General features: G+C 44.8%; 1 protein-coding gene across 21 annotated transcripts in view; it reads right to left on the reverse strand.

The window, feature by feature from the left end:
• The window catches only part of CADPS (calcium dependent secretion activator), a 354,315-nt gene that overhangs the window by 274,739 nt on the left and 55,106 nt on the right, over nt 1-24,470 (reverse strand). For all 21 annotated transcript variants that reach the window (XM_065550658.1, XM_065550667.1, XM_065550661.1 and 18 more), the window contains exon 2: nt 8,204-8,317. In XM_065550658.1, coding sequence (XP_065406730.1) covers nt 8,204-8,317 — 114 coding nt within the window. The remainder of the gene's footprint in view (nt 1-8,203; nt 8,318-24,470) is intronic.

Below are 24,470 nucleotides of genomic sequence, written 5' to 3' on the forward strand. Positions count from 1 at the left end.
CCTTGACTTTAGCAAAGCTTTTGATACGGTCTCCCACAGTATTCTTGCCGGCAAGTTAAAGAAGTATGGGCTGGATGAATGGACTATAAGGTGGATAGAAAGCTGGCTAGATCGTTGGGCTCAATGGGTAGTGATCAATGACTCCATGTCTTGTTGGCAGCCTGTATCAAGCGGAGTGCCCCAAGGATCGGTCCTGGGGCCGGTTTTGTTCAATATCTTCATTAATGATCTGGAGGATGGCGTGGACTGCACTCTCAGCAAGTTTGCAGATGACACTAAACTGGGAGGAGTGGTAGATACACTGGAGGATAGGGATAGGATATAGAGGGACCTAGACAAATTAGAGGATTGGGCCAAAAGAAACCTGATGAGGTTCAACAAGGACAAGTGCAGAGTCCTGCACTTAGGACGGAAAAATCCCATGCACTGCTACAGACTAGGGACTGAATGGCTAGGCAGCAGTACTGCAGAAAAGGACCTAGGGGTCACAGTGGACGAGAAGCTGGATATGAGTCGACAGTGTGCCCTTGTTGCCAAGAAGGCTAACGGCATTTTGGGCTGTATAAGTAGGGACACTGCCAGCAGATCGAGGGATGTGATCATTCCCCTCTATTCGACATGGGTGAGGCCTCATCTGGAGTACTGTGTTCAGTTTTGGGCCCCACACTACCAGAAGGATGTGGAAAAATTGGAAGGAGTCCAGCGGAGGGCAACAAAAATGATTAGTGGGCTGGGGCACATGACTTATAAGGAGAGGCTGAAGGAATTGGGATTGTTTAGTCTGCAGAAGAGAAGAATGAGGGGGGATTTGATAGGTGCTTTCAACTACCTGAAAGGGGGTTCCAAAGAGGATGGAGCTAGACTGTTCTCAGTGGTACTAGATGACAGAACAAGGAGTAATGGTCTCAAGTTACAGTGGGTGAGGTTTAGGTTGGATATTAGGAAAAACTTTTTCACCAGGAGGGTTAAGCAGCACTGGAATGGGTTATCTAGGAAGGTGGTGGAATCTCCTTCCTTTTAGGTTTTTAAGGTCAGGCTTGATAAAGCCCTGGCTGGGATGATTTAGTTGGGGATTGGTCCTGCTTTGAGCAGGGGGTTGGACTAGATGACCTCCTGAGGTCCCTTCCAACCCTGATATTCTATGATTCTACTATGATCCAGATCTTCAAAGGATTGTGGCTCAATACCTCTGAAGATGTGGGTCTAGATGTCTTTTTCAGACATCATGAAACACAGGCTAGTTTTGTATATTAAGAAGGTGCCTGTCAACTTTCAAACAAAGACTATCCCAGCCATCCAGTTTATTTTAGGATCCAGTTCCAATGCAACCTGAATATTAAGAATGCATTTTGTACACTTCTGTCAAATTCCATTCTATTCCAATCAGAGGCTTACCAAGCCACATTACGATGCGGCAACTACATTCAAAGGTTTGAATCTTACTTTCTGCTGTACTCTCCAAGGCCCTGTTAACAAAAATATAGCAAGCAGATTTGACAATGAATTGAAAGTGACATGTATCATTCGATTAGAATTCTCTCTTACATGGTTCATAAGTTTTGAATGTAGCCTTCATAAATTCTTTACTATCAGTGAGTTCTGTGTTGTTCAATTAGCTATTTGATAAACACATCCTGCATTTAAAGGACTGACTTGTGTGCTGGATATCCCTGAACTAGTTTCCTCACTCCCAGTCAATGCTTCACAGCTCCTACTTGCCATGAGATTAGCCTTCTGCAAATCTTGACCAAACCATGAGTAAAGCGGAGTAAAAAAATTGGAATTTGTACCTCACAGGCAATTTTTCTATTTCAACCTTTGTTTTCACCCTAATTTGGGATGAAAACAAAAACTGAAGTATCGAAATTTTTTGCATAACAAAATTCTGAAAAACTGCAGCTTGGAGATGTTGAAACATTTTGTTTCAAGTCAGTTTGACATTCAACTGCATCTACCTTGGGCGTCAGAGAGGTGCTTGCCTGGCAGACTGGTATGCGGCAATAACCCAAGAGATCTGGGAATCATTGCATTAGCCCTATCTGAAAGGGTACCAGTGATAAGATTTTGGGGGGGGGGCGGAACCCATGTGGGTGCCTATCTGCAAAGGAACAAAGGGGTTTCAGTTCTGTAAGTTTTGTTCAAGTGTTTGCTGGAAGTTAAATTATTAGAAGCTAAAAAATACATTTTTATATAGGGCACAAGTACAGTAGATTCCACTTAATAGCAACCTCAATATTAACAATTTCCAGTTAATAGCAACATTTTGCCGGGAACCAATCCTGTCCCATTGACTTTAATGGGAAAGGGATTCAGATACTGGCAACTGCATGCCACTTACTGAAAAGTTGTTTTGGAAGAAAAGCCCCAGCTGCAGGCATGTTTGCGTGGATGCAGCCAGGGAAGGAAGTGTTGGAGGTGCCTTCCTTGGCTGCAGCCCTGCAAACCTGCCTGCAGCTAGTGCTCGGCTCGTCCCAGTGCTTCCTTCTAGGGCTGCAGCCCCACAAACCTGCCTGCACACAGGGACACAGGAGTTGCAGGCGGGGGAGGAAGCTGTGGAACGGGCAGTAGCGAGGACGGGGGATGATGCAGTCCGGATTCCAGAGCTGCATGGTATTTCTCCTGTGCTCTCCGGGGCTGCAGCCAGGGAAGTGCTGGGACGTGCTGAGCCCTGACCTCAGAGAGTGCAGGGAGAGGTACCATCCAGCTCCATTGGCCCCCGCTCTCTGCAGAAACCTCAAGCATCCGGACTGCAGTCCCCTCCCCGATGCTGCCCTGCCAGCAGGCAGGTTTGCAGGGCTGCAGCCAGGAGAGGCATATCGCAGGGCTTCTTCCCCCAGCTGCAGCCTCACAAACGTGCCTTCTCCTTATTAGCAACTGCAGGATAATGGCAACTTTTTGCTGGCAAACAAGGGGCTGCTAATAAGCAAAATCTACTGTATGGTGGAGCTGGTCAGATCAAGATTTCAACAAAGAAGTGGAGAGAAACTGCAAATAACTTCACAGCATCTTGCCCCCTTCATTTTCCCCCCAGCTGGGTTTAAATAGTCTGTTTTTTTCCTCTCACAGTCAGTCCCATCTAAGTAAATCAGTTAAGCGTGTCTTAAATCCCACTGCCATCTTGGAAACATTCTCTCCAAGAGCACGTGTTCAATGAAGCAGTGATAAACTGGCAATCCCCTGGCAATACCCTTTTGGATGAGGGATGAAAATTACTCTCTGCTTCCTACCTGCCTAGAGAAAAGAAACAGAGCTGGGACCATTAGACCAATTCAGTAAAGCTAAACCAGGGATGAATTATGTCTTTCCCTGCACAACGGCAGTTGCTGCCCTTTGCTATCATGCGTGAGAGTTTAAATTCTCTTCAAGGTTTTACCATTGAATTTTTCTCCACTCCCACAATTTATAAACCAGATCTTCACCTTTTATGGTGAATAGCTTGGAGAGAGAAAGATGATTGACAGGAAGGCTGACAAAAATAAATTACACTGCTCAGATAAATCAGTCCCCCTTCTGACAAGTCCTTCTTCCCTTCGGAGGAAGGGTATGAAAGTCTGCGTTAAGAGCTGCACAAAGAAAGCTATTTGCAGTGCACAAGACGTTTCAGTGGTCCTCCAAAAGCTATGACCAGAGCTGTATGTTCCAGCTAATCTAACTATTTACATATATAGAGACAGAAAACTCCTGTAACAGTACCCAGAGACCATTCAGGGTGAAAACGTGAAATTCTTGTCAATAATCCAAAATTCACCTGAATAATCACCCCAACTCCAGCAAGAGCAGACTGTGACTGCCCAGTCACAGTGATATTTCTCAGAGAGCACGACAGTCACTGTACATTGGGGCATCTGCACTTCCTTGCAATTCATTTCCAGCAGCAACTCAGGATGCTGATTTTGACCTCTCGAGTCTTCTAGGGTTACAGAGGGTCTCTCTCCGTGTGTTTACAGAGGGTCTCTCTCCATGTGTTTACCCTGACATATTTGATCTGCCTACACCCTTGAATTAACAGCCCTCAGATTTAAACACTGGTATGGAGGTTGGACGATACAAACTCCCAGCTTTGCATCATTATGTATTTTGACACAACCATTCATATAAATTCTGTATGTGGATGTAAATATGTGAAGCTAGAATCCTACGGAATTGTGCCTTGGTTTATTGCTAGACTGAAATGTACAAAGCGAGGTTATAAAGACATTCACTGTGCTAAATGACAACATGTCAACAACTAGAGATTTAATGGTGATTAGTCCTACAAAGTAATTAGTACAATGAAGACTATTCATTACCAAATCTAGTTAATTGCCAAAATATTACTTTTCTTTAAAAAGGAACATAATTAGAGAAGTATGTTTCCTAATTATGATTTATGGCCTTGGAATTGTGCAAATGATATGCATTAAATGTTTGAGTATTATTGGGTGAAGTCATCCCCAGTTTCACATTAATTCTTTTATTGCCTTCCAACTGCTTTCCATCATTAGAAAACTGGAAAAAAACAACCCCATTATCCAATACACATTTGCGGAAGGGATGCCTTATTCAAGTTACTATATGCGATATGGTCGCTCAGTTATAAGGCAATTTTCAACTCTCCATTTAATACAACAGAAGAGTCAAAATTGTATCTATCAGACTAAATCCAAGTCATTTTTGTAATCTACTCAAAATAACTGATGTCAACCCCATTGAGCGGTTTTTTGGTTTCTTAAGGACTGTATATAAAAGTGTTCTGAAATGCAACACAGTAACCAATTAGAAAGCTCATTGCAAGGAAAACACTTTGGATCAACCAGGCCAGCCACATCATACTGTTTACTATTACATTAATTGGACTCCTAATCAATAATTGTGCCACTAGATCATTTTGAGGCCACCGGGCAAAATAGAAACAACTGAACTATTAAACCCATGTAAGATCAAACTAACTGCCTTCGGAAGTATCTGTGGAATCTTGCATCCATCAAGGCAATTTCAAGCGCTCAGAGAAATATAAAAACACAGCAATCCCCGTTATAGAATCTTACATATTTTCCTGGAAAAGCGGGGATGGTTTCTGAAAAGGAAAAAAGGAAGAAGGATGCAAGTTACATCCATCTTCTGATCAGCCCACTTTACACTTTAAGTGTAACTGATAAAGCAGTGTAACGTAACCTGCATTGTTCTGATATTCCCCGAGGGTCTATTCCTATAGATGCCATTGAATTCTATGGGAATCTTGCCATTGATTTTCAGTAAAAGGCCATTAGTGTGTATAAGAAGTAACTTTCGCTCAGAGGAAGCAGGAAGGAGGGTGTGGCTGGGGAAAACAAGTAAGTGAACATTTTGTAGGCTATATGAGAAGACAGATTTAATAATAATAATGGAGATATCCCATCTCCTAGAACTGGAAGGGACCTTGAAAGGTCATCAAGTCCAGCCCCCTGCCTTCACTAGCAGGACCAAGTACTGATTTTGCCCCAGATCCCCAAGTGGCCCCCTCAAGGATTGAACTCATAACCCTGGGTTTAGCAGGCCAATGCTCAAACCACTGAGCTATCCCTCCCCCCAATATTTAGTGAGTATCCCTGCTACTCCCACACCTCATGTCCCCTCAGCATGTAAAGTACACTCCTTTAGGCAAAAGGAGAATCAGGCCTGATGGGAGCAGCAGGAGATGATGGATTTGCTTGATGGAAAATCAGTGCAAGATTCAGGCCCAGTCACCACACCTACAGGCTACCAAACTGAAGCCAGTTCCACGGCTCTGTCTCTTACTAAATTTCTGAGACCTGCTCTACATTTGAAAATTAGATCAGCCTGGCTACAGTGGTAAGGCTGTGAAAAATTTTATGTCCCGTACGATGTAGTTAGGTTGACCTAACCCCCATTGTAGATGAGCTTGGTCAACGGAAGAGTTCCTCCATGACCTAGCTGCTACCTCTTGGAGAGGTGGATTAACTACATTGATGGAAAAACCCCTTCCACTGACGTAGGAAGCATCTGCACTACAGTGGCACAGCTGCAGTTCTGGCCCTAATTTCTCCTATAGGCTGGGCTCCCTGGAGGACTACATTTCCCATAAGGCAATGGGCTTACGGGATTGAGCTCTGATTGAGCTGTGTGGTGAATCAAGGGAGTTGCATGGATCTATGTGCGTTATGGGAGACAGTCAGGCCAGGGAGCCTGGCTCCTAGAGGAGAATGGAGGCATCAGGCTCCCAAACCACATCTCCCAAAATGCACCTCCCATGATGCACTATGTATCTCAGTTGGCGAGATATCAGCAGATTGGTGTATGGGAAATGTAGTCTTCCAAGCACCGGACACAATGGGCAGGGCCGTCCTTAGGCATACGCAGCCAGGCACCACTAAATTGGGGGCACCACCACCGGGACGGGACAGCAAGCAGGTAAGAGCGGTCAGGTCGTAGTGCCAAATCAGCCGGCACAGTGGTGCACTCTGAGGGAGAGTACTTCTGTGGTCTCTGGGAAGGGGCGGGGGAACTCACCTGTGTGACTCTCTCCCCGCCGCCGTGAGGCGAGGGGGTCGGGTGGCACCGGCTCTGGCGGTATCCTTTTGCTGCCCCAGCGTAATGCACATTCTTCTTCTCCTCCCCCCTCCCAGCGCTGAGCACAGCCCCCCTGTGGAGTGGCCGACACCCCCTCAGCCCTCCCCCGGCAGAGCTGGGTGGGGTGCAGGTGCTCGGGCTGGCTGGCTGCGTGCCAAGGAAGTGACTCACTTCCTCGGCAGCCAGTCCGAGTGCTTCCGTTCCGACCACACGAGCTAGAATACGCAAAGCTGGCTGGGCTGGGGAGTGTGTCTCACGCAGCTGTGGTCCACCCCAAGGCCCCACATCCCTGAGATACTGCACTTCACCGTGGTGCCGGCTGCGGTGCCCGATGGCATGACCTGACCTGAAGATTTGCTGCTGCTGCCACTCTGCACCCCAAGAGATGGATTTTGGGGTCCCACGGCTTTCCACCTCTACTGCAGTTGTTGGACCAGCAGGCCGGGGGTGAGCCAACCATGAAAGCAGTACTGCGTTGCCATTGATCAGCTTTGAGCATTTTTTTTTTCAACCTTACGTTTTGCGCAGGATTCAAAATATACCGGTTTTTCCTTTTTTGCCAGAGTCTTGGTGGCATTTTAAATACCTTTATCAAAATCATGTTAGATTGTCATTTTACAGCTTTGTTTGCCAAAAATGCTTGCTAACAATCCTGAATCCAATTGCAATATATATATTTTAAATCAATATCTTAGCCAAAATCAGAAAATTAAGTTGCTAAACAATTATTTGTGACAAGTTTGGTTTGGGGGAGGGAGTGGGCTAGTTTTCAACAGAGAAACAAAGAATATTAGCAGGGAGTGGAAGGACAGATGTGATTTTACGGCCTTAAAATGCTCCCAACAAAACATTTTCTGAATTGCAGACAGCATTGTAAGTGCACTATTCAGTACTATTTGTCATTCACTATATTTGTTAATAAGTAAACATAGTACCATGCAATTAAAAGGTAACGTTAATATTAGCCAAGTGTCTGTGCTAGCCCCAACTTACCAGGTTTAAGTGTAATTAGTGGCCATCAAAATATTTATAATTTTACTTTTTGACTAATTTTACTGAAGCATTTGGGGTGCTGTCTCTAGTATAGAGGTGACACAGATTACTTGCTAATGACCAGCGCAGAGACTTTAATGATGCTCTCTATTGCAATATGTAAAGCTTTTCAAGGCCTTTGCTATTCTTGTTGGGTCACCACATACATTATGACAGTACCCTCAAAGAGCCAAATTTTCTCTTTTCTGCATTCCATGTCACCCCCATGGACTACCTTCATCCCTGATATTTCTCTACACATGCCACCAGGCTGAATGAACGGGAGAATTTGGCCCAACTGACCTCAACAGCAATGTGGAGGTATCCATTCGGACAGAATTTAACCCAAAAGTAAGAACATGAAGTATTAAGATACATTTAGCACGGCACTAAACTTAGCACAGATGATTTAACTGTTGAACCGTAATTTAATTTTCTTTAAAATATTTTGGGAGAATTGGGTTAAACAGCACTGAGTTTATTTGTTGGCTGTCAGGGCCCATCCAAAGAGATTTGGATGGGACTATTAATGCAGAAGAGGCCATGCAACACTTGTTCATAAGAAACCATTGTCCGCTGTGCTCATTTGTGTATTTCATGCCCAACAATTGCCTCACCTTACCTCGAAATAACTTTGGACTGCATTAATAAAAGCTTCATCAGCCACAATCTGCGTTTCTCCATTGAGAAATGCTTGGAATCGATCCTTGACTATCTGGAGCTGCTGCTTGCTTATCTGCAAAGACATTTCAAATGAAAAGAGATTAGTTAGCAAAATGGAAATTATGGAATTAAAATAACCAAATAAATAACCTATATAATATTCTATCTTGTAACAGCTGGGCACCCTTGCTCCATACCTGTGAAACCATGAGGCACACCTCTACCACATGGTCTTTTGCCTATTGCAATAATATAGGTTGAATGAGATACAAATACCTTCATCCTGGCAAGTATATTCATACTGTTGGCCACTCCTAAGAACATCTGAAATAATTCTGGGCAATAACCCACTACATCCACATCTTCTTTCCAACGCAAAATGCACACAAATTGCTACCTCTTCCAAACTGGGAATTTTCTGAACAGAACTACTAAGCCCTCCCCCCACCTCCAGGATACTGGCCAGGTTCAGTGGCGACACAAACCACAATATAATTTACACTTGGAGTTAGAAGGGTGCTCTTAGACCTGGACTAGAAAAGAAAGTGGGATTTTTTTGTTGTTGAAATATAGTTATACAATCTGGCCCACTTAGGCCTGAATTTGCACCACCACTTAGCACCTATTGTAGAAGCAGTTTTGCACCTTTAACCCAAGTTAAAGAATAGGCTTGACCATAAACTTCGTTTAGATGAGAATTTTCACTCGACTGATATCTGCTGAAAGAAAAAGCATTTAAATTACATTCATTTTGCACACCCTCCGAACACCAAATCAGCACAGATCAAGCCATTTTAACTGTCAGACCATTTTCTGATCCATCTACAGCTGACACAACTTGAACACCACAGTTCATGGCATAGTTCCACTGATTCTGGCCCAGAGACGTCAATAGGAAGCATACAGCAGACTTACTTTGGCCTCAAGGCAACGGCACACCGTTTTTGTACAGCTCTAACTATCAGTTTAGATACAGAGGTTAAAACTGATCCAACCCATAATGTTCACCAAATCCCAATTGGTACACTGAAACAAGCTATAAACATCTTTCTACCAGTATAACTGAATCCACACTAATGGGGTTGCACTGATTTAACTATAGTCATGTCTAAATGGAGTTAAATGGATACAAGAATCTGTTTATAGAGCAGCCCCAGGATCTGCCACCTATTGTGTAACTAACGCCATGTCTAAGCAATCAACTGTTGCCTTTACTTTCGGAATATCATCAAAAGCGGAATATGGCAATAATAAAAGAGCATTTCAAAATTGGGTTTATTCAAATGTGAGGCGTGTGCGAAATGAAAGATTAACTGGAAATAATGCTAAATATAAATACTGAAGTATAACTGGATTCAATGAATATATCTCGATTAAAAAAAGAACTAGATAAATTCATGGAGGACAGGTCCATCAATGGCTATTAGCCAAGGTGGTCAGGGACGCAACCCCATGCTCTGGGTGTCCCTAAACCTCTGTCAGAAGTTGGGACTAGATGACAGAGGATCACTCGATAATTGCCCTGTTCTGTTCATTTCTCTGAAGCACCTGGCACTGGCCACTGTTGGAAGACAGGATACTGGGCTAAATGGCCATTGGTCTGAGCCAGTGTGGCCATTCTTATGTTCTTAATGAATAATAAAAGCTAGTGAGGGAAAAACTAAAATCCAGAGAGATGATTCCTTAAGATGTCATGTGCACACTGATGAGTCCAATGATGATTACAAGAGCAACAGGAACATTATGAAGCAGAAGGTTGGTAGGCTGAGATCCCTGTGTGACTTCTCCAGAATTTGAGGATAAGAAAGAATCTAAATAAGGGAGAGCGAACTAAATAAAATATAGGTGACTAATTAAGTCTTGAAGAGAAAAGATAAGGACATTATGAAAAGCAGAATGAGTTACTGCCAACAAAAGGCACTGAGAAGAATCAGAAGAGTTTGTACAACTACACCGCTACCCCGATATAACGCTGTCCTTGGGAGCCAAAAAATCTTACCGCGTTATATCGAACTTGCTTTCATCCACTGGAGTGCGCAGCCCTGCCCTCCCCGGAGCACTGCTTTACAGCGTTATATCTGAATTCATGTTATATTGGGTAGCATTATATCGAGGTAGAGGTGTACATCAGTGGGAGAAGGAACTACAACTTAGAAAACAGACCGATTCAACATGTAAGAGGGAAATCAAAGTAATGATGGTTCTAAAATGGCCAAGTTACCAAACTGGATTTTAAAAATCTCTCTTCAAAATGACAATAAAGCAGAGAAATACAGACCATTAAGAAATAATGAAGGCCCATTAGATACAGCTGTTGATAAAATGTAGGTGCGGGAACACTTAGAAAATGTGGACATAAATATAACCAGGTCTAGATGACAACTCACAAGGTGCGAATGTGGTTAGCTAAGGAATATTGTGAATAAGTTTTGGAATGTCATGGTGAACAAGGTGAATGAGCGAAGGAAATGCAGTGTGGCTATCGGGTTTGGTTTATTTTGCTGCTATCGGAAAGTTCCCTTGCTTTGCTTTGCAAAAAAAGTATGTCATTGCTTATTTAAGAAAATGAGAAACAAATCTGCATTTCCCCCTTTGCGAGATGGGAAGCGGGAGCGATAAGCAGCTGGCCCACCCGGCTCCAAACACAGCAACATACATGGTGTCTAGTATTTCCTAGCCTTTGTCTTTAACAAACAAGAACGAAACATTAGGCTCCAACGAACCCCTTCATTCCTTGGGATTGGAGCACCTGACCTGAAATCAGCAAAAATAGCTCCATTTACTCAGGGTTCTAACGCCTGAAATTTGACCACGTCAGCAGGAGCCCTGTACTGTTAGGCAGCATCCTAGAACCTACCACACTGGTAATGGAGTGAAAAGGAGTTCAGTGGAGAGTTCTGCTGAAATGGGTAAACACAGTCCCTGGTTCGGTGACTAGTGACAATTCAGAGTTCACAGCTCTCAAGGAAACTCAATCAAACATGGGTAAGTTGATTGGTTATCCTATTTAAAAATAAATCAATCAAGTGCTCAAGCTGGCAACGAGTTCTGTCAGCAGCCCATTACATCATCAGGCCTGAGACGGTCTTTCCAAAGCTTGACAGATTTGTTTGGTTTGACTTGGATGGAAGTACTGAGAAATAGATTGAAAACTGGCCAAACGATCACCACAAAGATAGTGTACTGAGCAAGCGGGAGGCGAGACCAGCAAAGCGCCAGGGGAAACGCTGGTAGGTCTACTTCTACCAAGCACATTGGTGGGATCCATGACAGGACTTAGGTGCTATTATGTGCAGCGTTGCAAGGCCTATCTTCTAGGTGCCTAGAAAAGTCAGAGGAACACCCCTGCATCCCACAAAGCTGAGTTACACCCCCTACACCATGAATGGGGAGAGCACAAGAGCTGCCTAAGAACGGGACCCACAAAGCCAGCACGCTAGGTGGGGAGCCACCTAAGCTTGCTAATGGGAGATGCCGACACGAGGGGTGTGCGCTAAGACCCACCCCTCTCCCAGAGACAGGCACCTAAGACAAGGCTGCAGGGAGGTGGCGATCTCTGCTATGATTCATGACCAGGTGGGGGGAGAAGCCATTTGGCTGCTTAAGTTGTTCATAGGGCCTGAAACAAAATGGGGGGGACGGAAAAAACTCCCGTGTAACCTTCAGCCTAGTGCCAGGGTACTCACCCAGGATATGGGAGGCCCCTAGTTACAGAGTCATCCTAACTCCTTCTTTGGCCCAATTAATAGTTAATCAATTGTTTAATTACAGTGGAACAGCTTCAATAGGAGAGATTGAAGGAGACCCAGTGCTTAGGGCACTCACCTGAGAGGTGTCAGATCCCTGTTCAAGCCCCTTCTCCTCAGGAGGAGGGACTTGAACCAGGGCAAGGGGGTCTCTAAACCCAAGTGAGTACCCTAACCACTAGGTTACAGGTTATAAGGCTCTGCCTTCTTGTCCCCCCACCTCCTAGCTGTATAGTGTGAACTCACCTGCAGGACCCAATCTGGCAGGCAGCCTCTGAACATGCCTACTGGATCAGGCCCCTGTGACTTAGGGAGCCAAACACCTCTCTTCCCTGGTTTGTAATGGCTCCAGGGCATAGGTGGCAGCGGTCAATGGAACCGATGCTGCTCACAGAGTAGTTAGAAGGTGCATTTCTTTTATGGAACTATCCCTTCCCCACCCCCCAAATCTAAGGTATTAATATGGCCCGAACACCTACCAGGAGGCAGTACTGCACATGCTCAGGCAAGAGACAGATACCTGGGTGCCAGGATTGAGGTTGCAGTGTGCATGCTCAGAGCAAACCCTCCCCCATTGTCCCTCTGCCCTACACACAAACACCTTAGGTACCAAGTGAGGTTAGGCACTTACAGGCTTTGATGGCTGTTGAGCAGGAGCGCTGGGGAATTGCAGCAGTGCCTAAAATCACAACCTAGATGCCAATGTACCTTCAAGGGTCTCACTCTTTACCCCTCCTCCAGCTTAGTAATAAACAGCACATGGATTACAACTGTAGAGGATACTAAACTGGAAGCTTTTATTAACATCAGTGAGGGACAATGAAATTATTCCAGGAAATAGAGGTTAGGAACCAAGAAAAGCCATTAAAAAAAGAAAATTCAGCCGACAAATATACATCCTGATACACCAGAGGAAGATGTACCTGGTGTCCTGCATCTTCACTTTTCATGTTGCATTTTGTGGGGGCCAAGTGCCACATACTGGTTTGGTTTTTTTGTTTGTTTGTTTGTTTTAAGATAATTTTGTCAGAGAACTTTTTTATTAATTTTCAATTTGTAGCACATTACCTCTCACGGCAATTTCCAAAAGCCCGTTTGTTCAATTACTACAAAACAAAAGTCGTTTCTGCTCCACACTTATGCAGGAGATTGGTTGAACTGCCTTCAAAGTGAGTGATGTTGCCTGACATTTCTGGAGACTAACAGCATTCATCTCATGCATTGTTAATTACTCCAGGGGGCAGTGTAAAGGCATCATTGGAAATTTCCTTATTAGAGCTGTGGGTTTGGTTTTCTTTAAACCACACAGTTGGGAGGGGGGAGGCCCCCTTTTTTCCAATCCCATCACATGTGCAGTGTTGCTTAATAGCACCTTAATGTTCTCATTTCTCCCCCCCCCCCCCGGCTGCAAAATAGCGCTGGTTTATTGATCTTTTTCCTCTTTCTACAGCTATGAATATCATCAAGAAAAAGTCAATTTCTAACTGAAAATTAAATTGCTTTCATATTCTATTTAGCTTTTGCAGTGCCAAGGTAACAGATGACCGGTGAAGGAATTTCATCTGCCATAAGCCTAAGTAAAGAAGAGAATGTGTTTGAACACAATCCACACCAGGAAAGGAAACCCTGGGTTGACCACACTTTGGGTATTTGATTTTGTGCATGCGCCTTTTAAATTCTCCCAACCACGAGTTCCCTATGTTGGTTGTTAGACACAGTTCCTTGGTGCTTAATGTTAACTTGAGTTGTGGCATATTTATTATTTGTATTAAAGTAGCACCCCCTGCTGCTACAAACACACAGAAAAAGGCAGTACCTGTCCTGCCCTGAACAGCTCACAATCTAAAACAGGCAAAGAGCGGGCAGGAGGAAGGATTATTATCCCCATTTTATAGATGGAGAACTGAGGCATGGGGCAACTGAGGGCTTGCCTGCATGCAGAGTTGCACCAGTTTAGATAAAGATGTGACTTTAAACTGGATTTAAGATGGTGCAAAAGGCAGTGTGAACACTCATTTCAGCCTTACTTGGGTTTAGCTTAAATTGAACAAGTTTAAGCTCCACTGAAATAAAGCACACTCAAACCAAAATGTCCACACAGGAGTCTGTCCTAGTTAGACCAGGTGAAAAGTGAACTCTGACGGCCCTAAACAACTTGGCCACAGTCACATGGGGCAGGCGTGGCAGAGCCAGGAATCGAACCCATATCCCCCCAGTTCCCAATCCAGCACCGTAACATCAAGTTCACCCTTTTGTTGAATTCTTTCCAACATTATTCCCAGCTCACAGCTCTAGAGACTGAGCTCAGTGCCTAGATTTGGATCCTACAGACAGCAGAGTACTTTGCTGCATGAGGCCCTTCTGGAAGTCAAAATAATTGTTGTAAATGAAGGAAATCTCTGCCTGGCTGTTCCTGCTTGGTTCTAGCAACTTCTATAAGCAAAGAGCTAATTAACTGCCATTTGGACAGCTGCTGACCTCCCTCTGTCAATAGCCCTTTAACGCCATGCGTGGGGCAGGGCTGTGGGATTTTCTACCTTCTGAAAATTTTATGGATCGTATGTGGAAATTCCCCCTCCCCCTGCCCCAGCTCAGATGCTAAGGTCAGTATTAACTAATTTTAAAAAATTCAGAATTTGGTGACAGGAAGGAAACATTCTAACCAGTATTCCAGGCTTAATGCCAGATTCTCCAGGATCAGATCAGTCGAACCAACTAATGCATGGGATGTATGCCCTGATTCAGCAAAGCATGTATGCATGTGAGCAGCAGTCCTGTTGACTATAGTTCCCTAATCAGGTTGCCTAACATGCCTGAGCAGCAGAACCCCATTAAGTTTGAGAGGTTTAGCAGATTCTTTTGTCCTATCTGCTGACCTTGGTTTATTTCAACAGCAGCTCTATCTAAACCAACCTATAATGTGCCTCTTCAGAGATTTCCAACTTGAACACTAAGGTCCATATTCAGCTAAATACTTAAGCAGAGGCTTAACTTTAAGCACATGAGTAGTGCCACTGATTTCCATGGGGCCACTTGTGCTCAAAATAAGCACATTTAAATGCTTTGTGAAATCAGGGTCCAGATACATTATTTTGGCATATTTATTAGAGGCAATATGATCAGCTACACAAAAATAACCTCTTATCTCACTGAGCAGACCCAGTAAGGACTTAGAGGCCAATACAGAAAGAGCATTTTTCACTTAGTTGTCTTCCATAGTGTGCTTACAAGTGGCATGAAAACAGAATAACTGCTCCACTGAAACAACTCGGATTCAATCAATACTTCACATCAGCATTCTGCTCTCTTGGCAGGACTTTGCTCAAGTTTTGCTCTGTTGCACCTGTATATCCACACTGAACTGGTTGTAACTTCAATAGATTTAATGGGATCCAAATGTAGCTCTATGAATGTGTGCCAGAATTGTAAGAAGAGAAGCAAATAGATGGTTATATTTAGTAGTGACAAGTTGAGTTTTCTTATTACCATATTCATTAGTCTCCGTTACTTTTCCACCCCTCGTTACTCCTTTTTGGAGCATTCGCTACCACTACGAACATGCACAGCCATTAGATCATTCGCATTATTGGATGGCAATAGGGAAAGCACTAATAGTCACTGCTACACTTTACAGACATTGTAGATTGCTGGAGTTGCATAAATTGATTTTCGGATGCGAACGAGATGTCTCATTAATCTTATGGTGCATTTATAGTAATAAAATAAATAGCAGCTGTAAAATATTCTAAGTACAAAATGCCCAGTTTGGATCTTGGAACCATACATGCAGATCCAGGAAAAATGGAATTGACGATGGGTTTGAGAAGAGTGTGCTACCTGCTCTTCCACCACAAGCCTTCCTACCATCTTCTCTAACGTAAGTTAGCCCAGATATACACATTTAGTCCTACACACTTGCTTAGTGACCCCAGAAATGAGATGTGGCTGACCCAGTTGGAACAACTCAGCCCTGAGCACTTGCTATACATAGGTCTCTGTGTGCATTAAGCATATCAAGAATGAAATTTCATGAGTTCAACTTAAGCAGACCTTAGTGAAATATGCAGAATTCGCCACAGGATGACTAATCAGCTAGAAGCTCTGACTATATGTGATTTTATGCATCTTTTAGTTGACTCAGCAAGCCAAATGCAAAACCTGCTGCACAGAGCCATAACACTGATTTGGGGTCATCGGTTGAAGAGTTGTGGGTCACAAATCAATGAATGGTGGACACTCATCAATAGCAGAACCATCCTAAAGGGAAGTAATTTTTTTTCAAAAGATAGCTTCTCTGCAAGCAGAATTACATATTGCACATTGCAATCGGTTTAACCAATCCAGGGCTTCTCTTCCAAGATGCCTCACTATCAATCAATGGAGTTATTATATTTGAGTTCACTACAAGCCGGCTCTGCAGCAGAATGGGCAATGTTCATTTATCACTATGGGTAAGTCGGACAATGATAATTCAATATAAAATTACGGATATCAATTAAAAAGAAGCTATAATACAGATGGGGCACAAACCAAAAGCCTAGATCGAAACTGCCTCAAGTTCTGGGGAAGTTCAGTCCTAGAGCCAAGCTCTGAAGCTTTTTCCTTCTTAGTTTTAAAAACTAACAAACAGTTTCACATCTCCATGTGCGAGGGTAAGCAGAATGAAATTATTGCATACAAGAGGTCAGAGGAAGTAGCAGTATTTAGTGGCCTGTCCCCACATTGACACCAAAAGCACGCTGCTATTCAAATCTGGCATGCCACAACCTACAGCATGTGGCATGGTGCAATCGAAAAGCCAGATTACGACATACTCTTTATCTTCACGTATCCATGGGATGCTGCAATCCCTACAGAAAATACTGCAACAATAATTGGGTAAAATGCAGTACCGAGTTACAGGAGAGCATCATTATTTGTGGTGCTTGTCACAGAATCGCGGTGTGAGAGAAATTCAGGCAAAGGGGCTGATACAGTTTAGTACTGGATTTCCTAGTGACACACCGGGCCCGATTTTCAAGTCAGCATAGCACACTGGGGGGGGGGGTGTGTCACAATGGGAATGGCTGGGGGCTGAGCATCCTTCAAATCTGGCCTCAACTGCAGATGACCTGGCCCAGGTGGTTTGATTTTCACAGGTGTTGTGAACCTACAACTTCAGGTGCTCAGCACCTCCAGATGTCTGAGCCTTATTCACTAGCGCGTTGGCTGATGCGTGGCGTAAACAATCTCCAACTGAGAGCGGCTAATGTTCCGCTGGTTCAGATTATGTCCAACAGAGAAGTTAACAGAAAAGCCGTGCTGGACTGGACAGTCAGAACAGACATGGTCATGGAGCCAGGGATTAGCCATAATTTGCCATCAATGGGGATATAAGAAGTCCTTGCCATAACCACAGCTGTACGTACAGATCAGTCACAAAGTAAGGCAGTGGTCAATGGAACGGATGCCGCTCACAGAGTAGTTAGAAGGTGCATTTCTTTTATGGAACTATCCTTCCCCAAAATCTAAGGTACTAATTTGGTCCTTGTCGTCAGATGTTCGGCTGTGTGTGTTCTCCCTGTGTGCTGTCCCAGCTCTGCACAGATAGCTGGCACAGCGGATCTCGAGTGAACCGCCCATTGACCACAAAATCCATTAAGGTGCGAAGGCGCTTGGTCAGCAAACCATGGTCCTAGCTCCTCGGATCAATGTCTACAGTTACACTATCACATGTACGTCTGTGACAGTGGACACAGCTCAGTCAGTGGAGGGACTTTCCACTGCCCCCTCGGCTGGACAAAGACACTCTCTCTGAGATGCATCATTATAACCAATACAAACAAGTGACGTATCACCCTTGACATATCAGGGTGCCACCCATTGCCTTGTACCAGTAGGTTCGATCAAAACATCTCTATTCATCACACTGTCATCCTGACCTTCTCCTTAAGATGGGTCAGCATGTTCCTGTTGTCTTTGGGGAATGTGTCTGTCAGCGTGTTCTGGTACCACCCTTCTGGAATGTGCTTGCGTGAGTGCTCCGTGCCTCGCATCTCTTAGGAATATGTGTTTTTGCAATATCAGCCCTATGCTTGCCAAATTCTGTGAGCAGGGCCTGCTTCTTGCTCACAACCTGACTTTGCTTTATATCAGCAAAGTTTTGACCACTTTAGTTCAGGCCTCGTACCAGGCCTCTGATACAAGGGCTTATGTCTCAGACTCTCTTCCTACTACAGCCCTCACTCCCATAGTATCTGAGCACTCACAATCTTTAACATGGAGATCCTCACAACACCCCTGACTAAAGCCCCTCTCATCACTGAAGTAGCTGAACAAGGACACAAATTGTCACTTTGCTATTGGCCATTGCATAGATGAGATTCTATTCATTGGCAGGGTGTGAGAAGTAGACTAGATGGTTTAATCCATCCCTGACTGACCCAGAACACAAAATTACTTGATTTTGCCAAACAGGTTTTATGGAGCCAGTAATCTACCCAATGCAAATGAATTTACATAGACTGCTTGCTGTAGAATGAAAATCCCCTGAAGATATTTTGTAAATGTAAAGAATGCAAGAGTCATCCAGATCAAGAAAACATCCAAAATTAGTGAAGGGTCGGGGACACTGGGTTCTCATCACCTCCATCCTAATGGGAGGCACAGCAATCTTCACTATCCCCCCTTCTCAGTGGGGCAAGGGAAGGGGCTGAGCCAGTGGGTAATGTAATATTCTCCCGCTCCTTAGGGCAAGCAGAGGGGTGCCAAGCGGAGGGAACCATCTTTCTGCGCCATCTGGAGCCACTGTCCAGTTTTGGCTGAAGTCAGAGGCTGGATACTGGCTTAGATGGACCACAGATCTGACCCAGCCTGGCAATTTATGCCCGTCTCTGAGGTCAGGAGGAAAGGGAGTGTCCCGCTTGGGCCAGGAACCCATGCAGTTATCACTGGCAGACAGAAGCTGGCCTTTTGATACAGCCACACAGAGCGTGAACCTCAGGAAGGTGTGAGGTCTGTTCTTCAGGGTGTTCAAGTAGGTTTGAAATTAGGTAAAGAGCACTCACCTGTCCATCCCCAGTGCTGATGTATCAACATACGGTTCTGCATCCAAGTATTGGGCAGGACGGGGAGGGCAGAGGGACCCAATCCTACATTACAGAGAGCACTGCTGCACTACCACCAGTTGTAGGAAGGCCAATGAGGGCAGTAGAGCTAAAGCCACATTAGAATGATGGGGATTGTGCCTAGGTCTGCATCTAATCAGACATGTCCATTCCACTCACACAGTGCCCCCTCTTTGCATCCCGTGGGCCCTTCCATAAAGTAGCAGGCTGGCGGGAGGACTGAGATTTACGACTGCTCGGTGCATAGGACCATGCCTAGTGGTTGTCATGAACTGCATTCACAAAGAGCTACTGCTCGCACCTGTATTGTGTCACCACCACCCTGCATGCCTTGCAGCGGGCTGCAAAGGACCAAAATGAGGGAGTACAGAGAACTGAACTGTCTATTGCTGCAGACTCCGTGTGCACTGCTTGGTTATTTTCCCAGCAGCCAGATCGGTGCAATGACAACAGGAAGCAGGACTTCATTCCCAACGTGCAATTAGGTACACAATAGACTATGTTACTATTTATATGGGCTGCGGCATGCTCTTGCAGCCTCCTAATACCACCTGCCTTTGAGGATTGCCCTGTTTTCAAATATTTAAGAAGTACTGTTAACAGCATAGTCAGCATGCTGCCTTCACGCCTCAGCACCGTTGCTTCCAGGAACCACAAAGTCTTCTAAGCTGGTGGAGAATGAAGCCTCGGGCCCTATTTACACATCTCAAAACTAATCTGTAACATATTTCCAGCTTCTACTTCAATTCCCCGGGACTCAGAGAAGGATGAAAATCAAAGGCAGATCACCTGTTCTAACAAAGTGATAATCATCCATAACAAGGACAGTCAGTGCCTAGTTAGATCTTCACAAGCTGCACTAATGACAGTGAATCACAAGGATTTAGAACGCATGCTCATTTAGGAGATCAGAGAGGCTGGATACAGCCAACTACCTAATTATGTATAGGGTGTACGATAACCAGGATAATCACTGCTGATCAAAGGTCAAATCGATGCGTGATTTCCTCAGCCCATAATTGAGATAAGAGCATTCATTACCCTCTTACCTACTGCAACTGAACTAAAACTCACAAGAACAAATCATGCCGCTTGTTTTAGATGTACATGCACAGCCAAGTTCTCACTGAACACTTCCAGTAATCCATACGGTCATTTGCCAACTGCACATGTGCTTCTTTATACATCACTTTACCAATGGACACACATCTTAAATCGATTAAATTCGAATGAACCAGAAACACAGATGACAGGCTACTCAGTTAATACTGATACAGGACCATTTCCCCTCCTTAAAGTCCTGATCTGAAACTACTGTACTTTCACTATCATTTTTTATTATACTTTCAGTGTAAGACCCCAAATATGTGGCACCTATTCTCTTTAAAGGGCAGTTTCTTGCACAGAGATGTGTATGTTAACAGCAAACCATTGCATACATGCTACAGGTTTACTGACTGTGGATGCTTTAACTCAACAGCCATCGTGTGGACGTGCCCTCCAAAGCACTCTGTAAGAGTTATACCTCCCCCACAAAACTCTTAGACTCCCTCAGCCAAACCCAGCTCTGGTGTCCACCCCAGTGACTGCCAGGGAGTAAGGCCAGTTCAAACCAGAGCTTCCTATTACATTATTATTCAACTCTCTCCTAAAGACTTCTGCAAAGTCCACAATAAGACCGTTGATGCTGTTAACTAAATAAACTCTACCAATGTATCACTGGAAGATGCCCAGATACCCAAGTGACAGGCACACTATACAAATTCAAACAGAATAGAATAGACTTAGCTATTCTTCCTTTGGAATTTCCTGTGTGTTCTCTCTTCTATGGGCCCAACTCTCTTTTACGTGAAGGCCTCATTATAGCATTCCGGCAGAATAAAGAGGCTGTAGTGTAAATGACAATCAGGCCCTGTAGGTTTATCTTGGATATTTTAAGCTCTTCTGAGGTTTCCATTGTCCATGATGCCCAACATCTTGTCAGCATAAAGCCAACGAAAGCAAATAATACCACAACCCAGGAAGACAAGCATTCTGACACTTCGCTCCTCACTAGCAACTTCTCAGCACCTTCCAGTTTTAATTGTTCTTGGTAAGTCTAAGCGAGTCTTTTCTGGCTGCTTATCAACCTGATCCAATCTTCTTAACATCCTCATTTCAAACACATTTTGCACTTATTACCAAAGACGGCTCATTGTGTTTGCTAGGGGATGCACCCACCTCTCAGGGGCACCCCTTGGTCAAGTGTGTGCAGGCCTTCACTTTCTCTCCCTGTAATCCTTCTTGGGTTTAGGTCCTTAATTAGTCCTGTAGTCTAGCAATGGTCTCGGCCCTGGTATCGAGCCGTACTCCAGGGCTTCCCCCCAGAGGCAATGTCCTCACCCTCTCTAGGTGTTTCAGGCCCCAGCTCTCCTGCTGGGCCACTAAAGAGTTCAGTTTCCCTTCTGGGGTGCCTCAGAGGCCAGGCCACTTCCCCCAGTGGCTAATGGGGGCAGGGGGACCTGACCCATCCACTACTCCAGGTCCCAGCCCAGGGACCCTATAGATAGCAGCCATCCGCCACGCCACTGCTCTAATTCCCTGGGCCACTACCCCGTGGCCCCGCATTTTCTTCACCCTTACCTCAGGGCCTTGTCCTGATGGAGTCCCAGCAACCAGCCCAAAATACCTTCTCACTCTCCCCGGCTTCTACCAGCACTGCTGTCCAAGGTCCTGAAGCTCCTTCAGCCAGCCAGCACCTACACTCCTCCAGCTCCGAAGGAATGAATCTCACTCTGACCCTACAGCTCTTCTTATACTAGCCTGCTGGGCCCTGATTGGCTATGTTCCGCACAGCCGCTCTAGGCAACTTGGAGAATCCTCTCCACTGCCCTTTTCTGGGACAGGGTGCGGCAGGGCTATGAGGCCTCCAGCAGGAAGCCTCAGAGAGTCTGGTACATCCTGTCACAGTGCTGAAGAGCTTCCATTTCTGACAGACACTATATGTCTTTCTAGGGATACCAAGTTGGCCTGTCCATTTCTCTACAGAAAGTGTGTGGTAGAGCATATTTCAACAGCAGCACTATCTGCGTCTGTCTATGCTGACAAGGAGATTTGCTTCTTTTGTCTCTTTCTAGTTCTCACATTCTCTATTACATAGTCACAACCAATCCTCCTAAATCATCCTTGCTATTTAGCCTAACAAAGAGAAGGTTAAGGTACGACTTGATAGGTCTGTAAGCATATACGTGGGGGACAAATATTTGACAGCGGACACTTCAATTTAGCAGGCAAAAAGGTACAACAAGATCCAATGGTTGGAGGTTGAAGCGCTAGCTAAAGGCTGGCATTTCCATAGGGCCCAAGTTTTTCCTATAGGGTGATGTCACGGTCTCTCTCACATGCACTTCATGTTAAAACTCTCTGCATTCACAGCCCTGCTGGCTGATGTAGCAGGTTAGTAACCCTTTGGTATATGGTAATCTAGCAGCAGAATATTGCTGTTTCACACTGGTGCCAGAAGAGCCCTGATTTTACCACAGTTAAACACACAGTGCTGTCAGCTCGCCTTTTCAACGTCACTGCCAATGGCCCGAATCCTGCTGATAAATACTATCTTTATGTACGTTGTGTGTACAAATGGAGCTGCACTTTCTTCCTCTGGGCTTGGCCATCCAAGATGCTATGTGGCGCTGGGAATTCACAGTACCTGTCGAGCAGAACTCCTCTCACGCACACTGGCTGTACCCCGTAGTATCCAAAACTGACTTCAATAGAATTTCCCACGTGCAAGTGGAGAATTGGGCTCATTTGCAACCTACGAGTCCTGTTAAACTCAACAGCTCACAGGAGCTGCTCAGCATTTCAAAGGAGCTGCCTGCCCCCAACTGCAACTCAAAAGCGGTTCTGTTTTTGTTGGCTGTACGGAGGACAGTGGAATATACACAGGGACCAGCACTCAGAAGCTACACATGCCTATCACACCATGTGGTGTACCTCATCCAGTGCACTACAAACCCCCATAACAACTATGTGGGTGAAACCAGACATCACTATGCTCTTGAATGAACTCACATAGAAAAATGATAAAAGACAAAAACACCCTATCACCTGTGGGTGAACACTTTTCACAAAGCGATCACTCTAACACTGACCTCTCAGGCCTTGCCCTGAAAGGAAACCTTCAAATGACAACCCTGGGAGCTTAAATTCATAACTTCGCTAGGCACTAAAAATCATGGTCTTAATAAAGACACTGGATTTATGGCTTATTACAGTCTGTAAGCCACTAACTCCTCTTTTTTGTCTTCTGACTGCAGAAGTGTTAATGGTCTCTTCAAACGTGTGTTAACTATTATGCTTTACAATCTGTTACACCTTGCATTTAGTTGTGACGTACCTTTCCCAGACTGGGGAAGAGCTCTGTGCAGTTCAAAAGCTCGTCTCTCTCACCAACCGAAGTTGGTCCAATAGAAGATATTACCTCACCCACCTTGTCTCTAAGAAGTAGAAGTGTTATTTTTCTGAGCTCACAGCTCTTTATCTAATCTAATGACACATTTCACATCCTTGTTGCTCCAGAAACAACGCAGGAGCTTGCTTAAAACTTACAGTAGCAGTTCCATGCTCGGAACTGCCCTGCATCTCCAGAGCAAGCAGTGGTTTAACCCCCGCGTCAGCATTTCTCATTTTCACAGGACCCAGGGGACAGAGCAACAAGAGAGGAAAGCTCACCAGAGGCTCTGATTTGAACCCACAATCTCCCACTCCAAGCAGGGTTGTAGTGGATGGTGCTAAGTTAATCCACATTGACACCAAGCTGCCACAAGTCTTTACTACTTGGAAAAAATGCTACTAAACTTAAAAAAAAAAATACAGGTCGTGCAGGATACCTTTGAGGTTTCTCCAAACTACCTCATCCTCAATTCTTTTTAGCACAAGCCCTCATCTCTCTCTGAGGCAAACACCCTGCTTTTAAGGTGCTTAGCCTCAATTGGCCCAGCTATGCTTAACTAGCTCTCAGCTGGTAGTACTTCCCTGGGCTGCAGCTGAATCCTGGCTGGGAATTAGCCTGGGCTTTCAGGGCTTGTTGGGCAGGCCCGGTAAAGTATTGTCTTAGGGATGCCACAGTGGCAGAGCTGGGGTAGGAGCTGCCAAAGACCCATCAAACTCAAGCATTGGGTTGCACCTTTACAGCTGGGGGAGGGGGATAGCTCTAGGCAGGGGAGGGATAGCTCAGTGGTTTGAGCATTGGCCTGCTAAACCCAGGGTTGTGAGTTCAATCCTTGAGGGGGTCACTTAGGGATCTGGGGCAAAATCAGTACTTGGTCCTGCTAGTGAAGGCAGGGGGCTGGACTCTATGACCTTTTAAGGTCCCTTCCAGTTCTAGGAGATG

The sequence above is a fragment of the Chrysemys picta genome, chromosome 7 (assembly GCF_011386835.1).
Source record: "Chrysemys picta bellii isolate R12L10 chromosome 7, ASM1138683v2, whole genome shotgun sequence".
Taxonomy (NCBI): Eukaryota; Metazoa; Chordata; order Testudines; family Emydidae; genus Chrysemys; species Chrysemys picta.